This window comes from Podarcis melisellensis, assembly GCF_964234715.1.
Source record: "Podarcis melisellensis genome assembly, chromosome: 13".
Classification (NCBI taxonomy): domain Eukaryota; kingdom Metazoa; phylum Chordata; class Lepidosauria; order Squamata; family Lacertidae; genus Podarcis; species Podarcis melisellensis.
Window position 1 is genome coordinate 13,658,502 of NC_138545.1, and position 10,654 is coordinate 13,669,155.

Below are 10,654 nucleotides of genomic sequence, written 5' to 3' on the forward strand. Positions count from 1 at the left end.
GATCCCAAAACAATTGCTTGCAAGTCACCCACCCTCCCACTTTTGCTCCAGATAAAATACATCCCTTTCCCCTCCACTTTCCTACATCACCCTCTTTGTTCTCAACAACTGGAACAATGCTTCTTTCACCTGATTATTCCTGAGACAGTAGATGAGGGGGTTGAGCATAGGGACCAGAGAAGCATAAAATAGAGTCATCACTTTAGTGTTGTCGCTGTGACTCTCTCCACTGTGCCCTATATACAGAGCCGCCACAGATCCATAAAAGAATGCCACCACTGCTAGGTGGGAAGACACTGTAGAAAAACCCTTGATGCCAGTGCTCTCCTTTGATCTTTTTGCCAGGGTGAATACTACACATGCGTAGGAGACCACAATGAAAAGGAAGGTGACCATAATCACACAAGAGGTGACAATGAAGCAGAAGAGGGGGAGGTACCCCAGGGGAGGACAGGCCACTGCTAAGAGTTGGTCAGAGTCACACACAAAGTGATCAAGTATATTGGATCCACAGAAGGACAACCTGGAGATCAAAAACACTGGTACAATGTAGCACAGGAAGCCCACAATCCAACATGCAGCCACCAGGACATAGCAGAAATCTGGAGACATAATTTGTGGGTAGCGCAGTGGGTGGCAGATGGCCAAAAACCGGTCCAAGGCCATGGCTGAGAGGAAGAGGCATTCAGAAGTACCAAGGGAGAAATAGATGTAAAACTGGAGGAAGCAAGCATGGAAGGAGATGACCCCACCTGGGAAGGACAAGTCAAAGAGCATCCATGGTGCAGTGGACGTCACATAACACATCTCCAGCCAGGAGAAGTTGCTCAGCAAGATGTACATGGGCAGGCGAGCCAGGCGAGCATCATGAACCACTATCATGATGATGATGAAGTTCTCAGCCAACGTGAGGGTGTAGACTGCTGTGAAGAAGATGAGAAGGAGCAGGCGTCCCTGTGGTCCAACTTGGAAGCCCAGCAGAATGAATTCCTGCACCGTGGTCCCATTGGCCACCTCCATCTGGATCACACAGAAAACTGCCTGGAAGCTAGCCTCGAATTATCAAGTGTTAAAATGTTAATCTGATGTTTGGAATGGATGAAGTCTCTGTTGATGTGGCCTGAGTTGTCCTCAGCATTAAGCTTTTTCTGAGATAAGGACTGGTTTCTGTTAATTTGCAGAAGAAGAATACCAGTAAGGTAGAACTACTGTGCTGGGTGGAGAAAGGGAGGGTTAAAGAAGTTTCTATGCCAATAGGTGAGGTGGCAGGGTGGGTTGACATCAGTCCTTAGAAATCTATTCCTTTGGAACCCTTTTTCATCTACTGCTGTGTTTGAAATGTCTCAGTACCTCTTCACATTGAGGATCTCTGAAGAATGTATAGCAACTTTCAGGCAAGTAGATGACAGCAACTTGAATCTGGGTCAAGAAAAAAATTGTCCTCCAAGACAACAAAGCGTTCAACTCAACAGCACACAGAAAGCTGATCCTACCATCCAAAGACCTGATGCAGATAAAGTCTCAGCATTTAGAGTCCATGGATGTTTAATTTTGTCATTGCACCTGCTCAGAACTGGCTGAGGACTGCACTGCAGGGTGTGTCTGAAAACCTTAGTTGTGGGTACCATGCTAAGCTCAGAGCATTATTTGAAAAGATTTGCATAGGTTTTAATTGAAGAAAGGAAGCACTCTTGGGAATTGCCCTATCAAGGGTAATTCTGTTTTTCTTCAAAGCAGGAGCTCCTCAGAGATTGCTGAAGACCTTATAATTTATAATATCTTAGTTTGCTAACATCCCAAACCCTCCAAATTGGGTTATTGGAAGGTGCTTCTCATTCTTTTTATTGTCTTTATTAAAAATGGATTTCTATATTGAGATAAATTTTAAAATACAAGCAGCAAAACACACATCACAAATAAAATAAGATCACTAACTAAAGGAAATAGAAAAGTCACCGATTACAATCCTTTGTGTATTACTATGGTTAAGGTTGTGGAACACTTAGAGAATAGGTAGGCAAACTGAGGCCCGGGGGCCGGATCCAGCCCAATTGCCTTCTAAATCCGGCCCGCAGACGGTCCAGGAATCAGCGTGTTTTTACATGAGCAGAATGTGTCCTTTTATTTAAAATGCATCTCTGGGTTATTTGTGGGGCATATGAATTCGTTCATTATGCTTTTTCAAAATATAGTCCGGCCCCCCCACAAGGTCTGAGGGACAGTGGACCAGCCCCCTGCTGAAAAAGTTTGCTGACCCCTGAGTAAAAGAACCTAAGGAGGAACTCACAAACTATTGAGGAAGTTTGGTGGTGTGCCATGTGGCCAAATCATATTCAGAAATAAACCAATTGGAAGTTTTTTAGGGGAAGGGCCATAGGTTAGTGGTAGGGCATCTCTGGAAACGGCTGAACACCCCGGCTGAAGCCCTGGGGCATAGGAGCCAACTCCTAAGGGCTGAGGGGTCTTTGACTCCCTCAACAAAATATTTTTGGGGGGGAGCACGGCCCCCCAAATTTGATGGGCATTGCCATTCAGATACTGTGAGTGCACCGTGCCATGTGATTGTGTGGGGCGGGCCTTACCTACCCCCCCCCCATATCTTATTCAGTTTGGGACTCCACTATTAAGTGAGTATAAAAAATACTGAGCTAGGTCTGACTCATTGCTGCTTGATAGCTGGTTTACTGATAAGATTGCCAACATATAGAATCTGAGCAAGGCCTGTGCCCAAACTGTGGTCCTGTTTTTCAACTTGGGTTCTCTGTGTGTAAAGCTTTGGTTCATTGATGAAGCTTAGGGGGAAGGGAAGGGAAGGGAAGGGAGTTTTCATGTGCCGCCTTCATGTGAGGTCCACAGGGTGGCAACACAAGGATGGGCCTTTTCTGTAGTGGCTCCCTGTTTGTGGAATTGGCTCCCCAGGAAGGTTTGCCTGGCGCCTTCATAATATAAATATATTATATTATATCAGGCGCCAGGCAAAAACGTTCTTCTTCAACCAGGCCTTTGGCTGATTAATATCCTACAGCCTTTAAAATGTATCTGTGGGAAGGAGGTGGTTATAGTTTTACAAACTCATTGTTAAAACCGTGTTTATGGAAGACAATCTTACTTGGCTACGAGTGATCGCCAAAGAAGAAGATTGTTTCAGTTTAATTATCTAATTGTGTTTTATCTTTTATTTTATTCTGTGAACTGTCCTGGGATTGCTTGATGAAGGGAGGCATATAAACTTAATAAATAATCTAGTCCAACCCCCTGCAGTGCAAGAAATTTCAGCTAAAAAGTCAATTAAAGCATCTTAAATATTTCATTCCTATCTGGTAACAGGGTTCATACTGTGCTACTATTTTAATATTGTGAATGTAATAGAGATTTTATTTTTGTGGGATTATTTGGGCAAAGGCTTGGTCTGAATCAGTGCTTCAGATCACTTCGGTCACAATTGATTACTGCACATTTAGCTAGTTTTGCTTCAGATTCCAGGAAGCAGAGAGTGGGGGCTTTAGAACTTGCTCCAAATTCCAAATTCCACCACAGAACCTGTTCCACGACACAATGCACCCATCTGATTACTCTTCTTCTTTTTATTTATTTGCAGTAAAGACACCATTATAACATTTTAAAACATTAACAATAAATAGCATTAATAAAAATGCACATTAATACAACTGAAAGCATGCAATGACCATAAGAGATAGAGGAATCATAAGTGGTCTGATAACAATGGTCTTATTCAATAACATTGCCACTTGCATTGTGAGTGACTTCTTGGAGTCCTGAAGCAAAGAGACTCATAAGAGTGGCCAGGGAGGGGTTGTGTAATGGGGCATTTTGGATGACAGAATCCACCTTTGTGTCGCTAGAAGGGAAGTATCCATTGTTCATTCGTGTTTTATTGTATCTGCCATCTAATAAATTGGAAGGAGAACATTAAACCTTACCAGAGAGAAAACCCTGCTATATTTAGGGATTGTTAAGTATCCCAAGTATGGTATCGCATCTTTACAGGGGAGGCATGGTAACCCCAGTGACTGAGGGGAACAGGGTCCCCATGAAGGTCATTGAAGCTATGTCCAAAAAGCTCTGTTTAACCATTGATTTGGTGCCCTTTAGACATAGTAAGAGAATGATATACCTGTTGAGGTAACTTTTTTCACCACAATCTTCAACCAAGGTGATTAAAAATAACCAAACATTGCCTCAGAGTCCAATGAATTGGGGGTAAATACAAGTCAGCAGCAGAGCCAAAAATGGGTAGAATGAATTCACACAAAGCACAATCAGAATATTCAGTCCCTCTTTAGCCAGAAAGAAAAGAAAGGTTTTTAACAATGGAAATTATCTGTGTTTTCACCGTTGTAGAAGGAAGTAACCTGTCTCTTGGCTTTTAATAGCTAATGGCATTGGTTCTTGAGGGATACATTCCCAAGGGACACTTAATATTTAACAGAAGCATTCAAGATTTCCATAGTAGATACAAAGACTCACTCATTCTTCTCATATAGCCCATGACTATGACAACTGAACACCCGTGTAAGGCAGAGGGAACAGCAACATGTTTCCATCTACAATTCCTGACACAACATTTGTGATGAGCCTTCAGCTGGATGGAAGAATGTATTGAAAACTACTGAGGTAAAGAAATGGAGACTGGAGTGGAAATGGGGAGGATGAGATCTGAATGAATGCCACCTTCTAGAAAGAGTTGAAGGCTGCTTCAAGGAAATATGATAGATCATTATAGAAGTGTGTGGTCAGAGAGACATAGATGAGTACTTGGGAAAGGCTGTGAGATGTCTCTGGGATTCCTAGCTGCATCCCTGATTTTTATTTAACAATCAAAACAAAGGATTTGGTTCTCTGCCTTCATTTGGAGCCTACAAACCCTCTTATCTTGCAAATTGACACCACCTTAACTAACTAACTAACTAACTAACTAACTAACTAACTTAAAGTAACCTCACTGGACCTTTTTTAAAAAATCTCTAAATCACATGGGCAATAGTTTTATTAGGTCAACTGGAATGTCACAAAATAGAGTGGAAGCTTCATTGGGCTTGATGGTACACAATGAAAGGGTTGTAGGAAGGAGTTGACTGTTCCACGAATCTGCATCTCAAGAGTCTTACGATGGAACATGGGAGAAGAGTGTTAGTCACATCTCTCCTCCTTCCTATGCTCCATCTTAAGGCTCTTGTACAAGGTGTAGGCTCATGGCTTTGCCACCACCCAAAGTTTCTTCTCCTCTCCCCAGCACCCTACCCCACAACTTTGCTAGACATCTAGTCTGATGAAGAATTCTAGGGAACATGAAGGCCTGCATGTTATTTTTTGACATTTTGGTTGGTCTAATAAAGGTATTGCACTAATATAGAATTTTAGAATAGATCTCACCCAAAAGTATCAATTAAATTGTTTAGTAACGTAAGATGGGATGACTTTCATTCAAGGTGCTTGACAGGTCTATGTTTGCTCCTTGTCTCAGGAAAGAGCTGAGAAGCTTTTGGGAAGGGGTCACCCATCTGCAAAAGAACAAAAGGTGGTGGTGCAGGGAGGATAGACTAGGAATAAAATTGTAGGTAGATGAGTGTATTTCTAGTTAATGTCACTTTTGCAGGTGCTCATTCATAAGTCTGTTCAGTCTTGATTCTGCATTAAACTGTACTTTAATAGCTACAAGAAAACTCCCATTTAAAATAACATTTTTGAATGGATTTTCTTGAAAAATACACATTTCTAAAATATATCCTTTATGAAAGGATGCATTTCTAAATATAATTTATCCCAATATTCACATTTTGTAGATATTGTGCATGTGTGTGTACACACACAAGCACCATTGCAAAATTAGGAGAAAGGCTGGTGGGCAGCTATTTAATTTCAATGAATTAAATGCCTCATTTCAGGTTCCAGGAGGCAAGTGACGATACTTCTCTAAGACTGTGAACAATATTCACAATAAGGGGGTCAAGGGGTCAACCTTGGATATGTTCAAGATTACACTAACCCAAGCCAAACTATTCTGAATACATTTACCATGTTTGCTTTTTATAATCAACTGTGATCTGAAAGAGAAGTTGGAAGCATCACTTTCCCTTACTTTTCCTCTGTCTTTCAGTGGTAACAGAGAGACAAGAAGGCAGACATAACCTCCATGCGGTTTACTGTGATCATTCATCCATCTGGTTCCAAATGGAGATGGACAATACGACTTCTGTCCAGGAATTCATTTTGCTGGGATTTGGAATTGGGCAGCACAAACGGTTCCTGCTCCTCATTTTTTTCACCATTCTCTACATGCTCACTTTGGTGGAGAACATCACCATTATCACACTGGTGTTTCTAGACAACCACTTGGCTCAACTTCCCATGTATATTCTACTGAGCAACTTCTCCTGGTTAGAGATGTGCTACGTATCCACCACTGTGCCTCGCATGCTTTTTGACCTAGCTTCCCCTCAAGGGGTCATTTCTTTCCATGAGTGCTTCCTCCAGTTCTACATTTTCTTTTCACTTGGTTGTACTGAATGCTTCTTCCTCTCAACCATGGCCTTGGACCGGTACTTGGCTATCTGCTGCCCACTACGCTACCCACACATAATGTCCCCACACTTCTGCTACACTCTGGTAGCTCTATGTTGGGTTGTTGGTTTCCTGTGGTACCTTGTCCCAGCAGTTTTGATCTCCCTGTTGTCCTTCTGTGGATCTAACACCATTGACCACTTCTTGTGCGATCCTGGACCAATTCTGGCCCTGGCATGCCCGCCACTCGGAAATGCTCCCCTCTTCAGCCAGATTTGCCTCAATGGTCTGATTATAGGCAATGTCTCCTTTGTTGTGCTGTCCTACAGCACTGTAATTCTCACCCTGATGAAAACCTCTAGCCAAGGTAATCGTAGGAAGGCCTTCTCCACCATATCATTCCACATTGTGGTGGTCACACTTTTCTACGGCTCAGTTGCAGGGATGTACTTGATTCCAGGTGGAGAAAGCCAATCAGAGGTCACCAAGGCAGTGACCCTCTTCTACACAGCCATCACACCCTTTCTCAACCCTTTGATCTACTGCTTGAGGAATGATCAGGTGAAAGAGGCAGTGGGCAGGTTGCTGAGGAGAAAGGTGAGGTCACTGGGGAGAAAGCAAACAACTTAAAAAGTGGGGAGAGGAGGCAACAACAACAAAGCAAAGCACCCAAGTATGTACAGCTGATATGTACAGAGCTGGATAGAGAGAAGCAACTTTCTCTGCTGATGTGTTTTGCACAGCACACCAAAACAATCTAAGGTATGATAAGAAATCAGGAATGAGTTCATAGTTACCTAATGACCACATTCCCCGACAAGGCAGTTCAGTTCTTAGCTTTAAGAAGAAACCCGAAACCATTTGTTGGGATTTTTCACAATTTGTCTGATGGCCAGTTGCTAAATTATAATGAAATGAATCTCACCACCCATGATAACATCAGGGTTGGGAAGCCTATTCAGACCAAAGGCTGTGTTGCCTTCTTGTCAGTCTTCCAGAGGAGCATATGGGAGTGGGCAGGGCCAGAGGTGAAAGCAGGCAGAGCACTGAATGTGAATTCTAGCTTTGTATTGTGGGTTAGTTTCCATAAACATTCATACAACCTTCTCTGTTCTCCAGCCAAACAAGCAAGAGGCATCAGCTAAGTTCAAGGAAACATTCCATCAAGGGAAAAACACTTGAGGTGTGAAGCAGGGTTAGTGAGAGTGTGACTTGGGAAGAGGAGTGTGACTGAGGACCCCCACCCTGCATTTGGAGTAAATTCTAATTATTTTCACTTTAATAACAAAGAAATATGTTATTGTAAAATGATTATTTTTGGTAAATATCTCCCAGGCGGGCTTATGGAAACAGTGAGGATGTTGGCATAAAGCAGACAAGGTCACTGATTTTCTTAACAGGTGCAACAGGAAGCAGAGATAGAAGCTTTGCATCATCCTAGTGAGCTGTTATTGGATGAGAAAACCTCTGTCAATTTCTAGTTCTTATCACTTATGTTTAGTCTTTATTAGTCTTTGTTCCAAATCTGTGTATACTGTAATTTGTGGTGGGTGTTTTGCAGAGTCTCTTTTATTTGTATAAAGGGTAAAGTGATGCCACACTAAGAATAAGCCTGGTATTGATTGTCCCTTGAATAAATCATTTTGGTGGGTTAACTGTTCTGGAATGGCTATAAGCCTATATAGATACAGTGGTACCTCGGGTTACAGACACTTCAGGTTACAGACTCTGCTAACCCAGAAATAGTACTTCGGGTTAAGAAATTTGCTTCAGGATGAGAACAGAAATTGTGCGGTGGTGGCACGATGGCAGTGGGAGGTCCCATTAGCTAAAGTGGTACCTCAGGTTAAGAACAGTTTCAGGTTAAGAACGGACCTCCAGAACAAATTAAGTTCTTAACCCGAGGTACCACTCTATAGACATACACAACACACAAACATACACATATCCAAACTTAGGCCTTTCATTGTTGTGAAGTGATCCATCTGGCTGCAATATAAGCGTGAACAGTTTAAAATTGTGTATATTGTGTAATATTTTGCATTTTTCTTAATAAAAAAATCATTTGAAATTGTGCTCATTGTATATTTATAGATTTGGATTACATTTTAAAATGTTTCTTTATTGTAAACAGCTTCAAGATATGCAGACATTAAGTGATCATGAGGTGAAACAAACAAACAAACAAATAAATGTATCTTACTAATTCCTTAGATTTAATATCCTTGTTAATGTAGCCAAGTACTCTTTTCTATTTGCTCTATATCTTTAGATGACCTCAATAAGTGGTTTCATACACTGTAGATGTTCAACAGCACAGAACATAAGAACTTAACTGGATTAGTCCAGGGGCCCATGTAGACTAGCATCCTCTTCTCACGGACCAAGCAGATGCCTATGTGTATACACACAAGTGAGCACAACAGCAATTCACCCCACCAGTGTCTTCCAGCAACACAACAATGTAGGGAGACTGTAGCCACAGTGTCTGGTAGTCATTAATAACATTATTATGATTAGTAGTAGTATTTTAAATTTGTATACTTCCCTTCATCTCAGGCACACCAAGTTGGGCACAACATGGGGGGGGCAGGCATCCCACATACATGATGTCACATGTGTGATGTATCCTCCAAGTCTGGCCAGGCCTGCTGGGATGGGCAGGTGTCCTTTTGAAGATCGCCAGGGTGCAAATCTCTACATAAGTTTTAACTTCAGTGCATGCATACAAACATTACATGTTATGGACATTAAACTTTAACCTTTAGCCCCCTGCCCCCACCCCACCTCTTGTTTTGGAGGGAGTTTTTATCCTCCCCCCACCCCCTAAGTTTTATATACTTTGCCAATTATCCAGATACCTCCCTTTTGTTCATTGGGGTGGGTGTGATTTGGTTACAAAACAATTGGCACAGCCCATCCCAAATTCAACACTTGAAGTAAATATATTCAAAGCAAGACTGAAGGTAGAGAATATTTCGAGTTGTGCTAATTATCATTATATGCACTTTTTATAACAATCAGGCAGGAGTATCAGAAAATGATGGGCTTTATTTACCGCATTTTTCGCTCTATATGACACACCCGACCATAGGACGCACCTTGTTTTAGAGGAGGAGAACAAGAAAAAAAATTCTCCCCCTCTCTGCCCAGCGCTCCTTCGGCGCGAAGCAACAGGAGGCACTGCACAGAGAGGGGGAGATTTTTTTTCCCTTCTTCTCCCCCTCTCGCTCACTAGGCTTCAGTGAAGGCAACCCGAAGCCTCAGGAGTGCAGTGGGAGTTCCCACTGCGCTCCAGAGGCTTCGGGTTCCTTTCGACCTGCTCTTTGGGGCTGGTGGGGGGAAGCCCACCGCCAGCCCCAAAGAGCAGGTCGGGGAGCAGCGGAAAGGCGCACAGCCTTCTTGCTGCTCAGCGAGCTTCTCGGGGATGCCAGGGAAGCATGGGTTTCCCCCCGCCCCACCCCAAAGAGCAAAGAACCCAAGACAGCGAGCGGGATGCATCCTGCTCGCTGTCTTGGTTTCTGCCATTGCCGCGCACGACCTCTCCAGCCATACGGCTATGGCAATACCCCCACCTCCTGCAAAAGCCCACAGGAGCCACGCACGATGAGGGAGAAGGGACTGACTGGCTGCGTGAGTCCCTTCTCCCTCCTGAGGAAAAGCCCGCAAGAGCAGCACGGAGCTTGTGTGCGGCTTTGGGGAGCTTTTCCTGCCTGCCTCCCCCCTGCATTCACTCCATAAGACGCACACACATTTCCCCTTAATTTTAGGAGGGGGAAAGTGTGTTTTATGGAGCGAAAAGTACGGTAAACCAGCTGGCATTCTCTTTCTCTCCCTCCTGCTCGGTCTCTGTACTGTTTGTGCCGAGCCACTTGCTGGTAGCTGCACATGGTAGTGACACATTCAGGAAATACCATTTTTTAATATTCTCTTAAGTAAAACAAAGACAAAACCAAAACCATGCTAGTATAAACTGGCCAATGCATCATACTTCTAGCAGCAAGAATTTCATGTTAAAATTATAATATTACAGAAATGTGATACACCCATCTGCTATAATAAGTGCAACAGCTCATCCTACCACAATTTTTATTGGGGAAGGCTGGTGTTCTTCTTCTCCTTCTTTTTTTCT

At 42.9% G+C, this 10,654-nt stretch overlaps 2 protein-coding genes across 2 annotated transcripts; one reads left to right on the forward strand and one right to left on the reverse strand.

Annotated features, from left to right (window-relative positions):
- Positions 1–81: 81 nt before the first annotated feature.
- On the reverse strand, positions 82–1,020 carry LOC309354673 (olfactory receptor 11G2-like; the record flags this gene model as incomplete). The annotated part of the gene is made up of 1 exon (XM_081884937.1): positions 82–1,020. The coding sequence occupies one exon, from the start codon at positions 1,018–1,020 to the stop codon at positions 82–84; it is 939 nt and encodes a 312-aa protein (XP_081741063.1).
- Positions 1,021–6,192: 5,172 nt separating this feature from the next.
- Positions 6,193–8,003, forward strand: LOC309354723 (olfactory receptor 11G2-like; the record flags this gene model as incomplete). The annotated part of the gene is made up of 2 exons (XM_081884986.1): positions 6,193–7,119; positions 7,923–8,003. The coding sequence occupies 2 exons, from the start codon at positions 6,193–6,195 to the stop codon at positions 8,001–8,003; spliced, it is 1,008 nt and encodes a 335-aa protein (XP_081741112.1).
- Between the last annotated feature and the right edge of the window lie 2,651 nt (positions 8,004–10,654).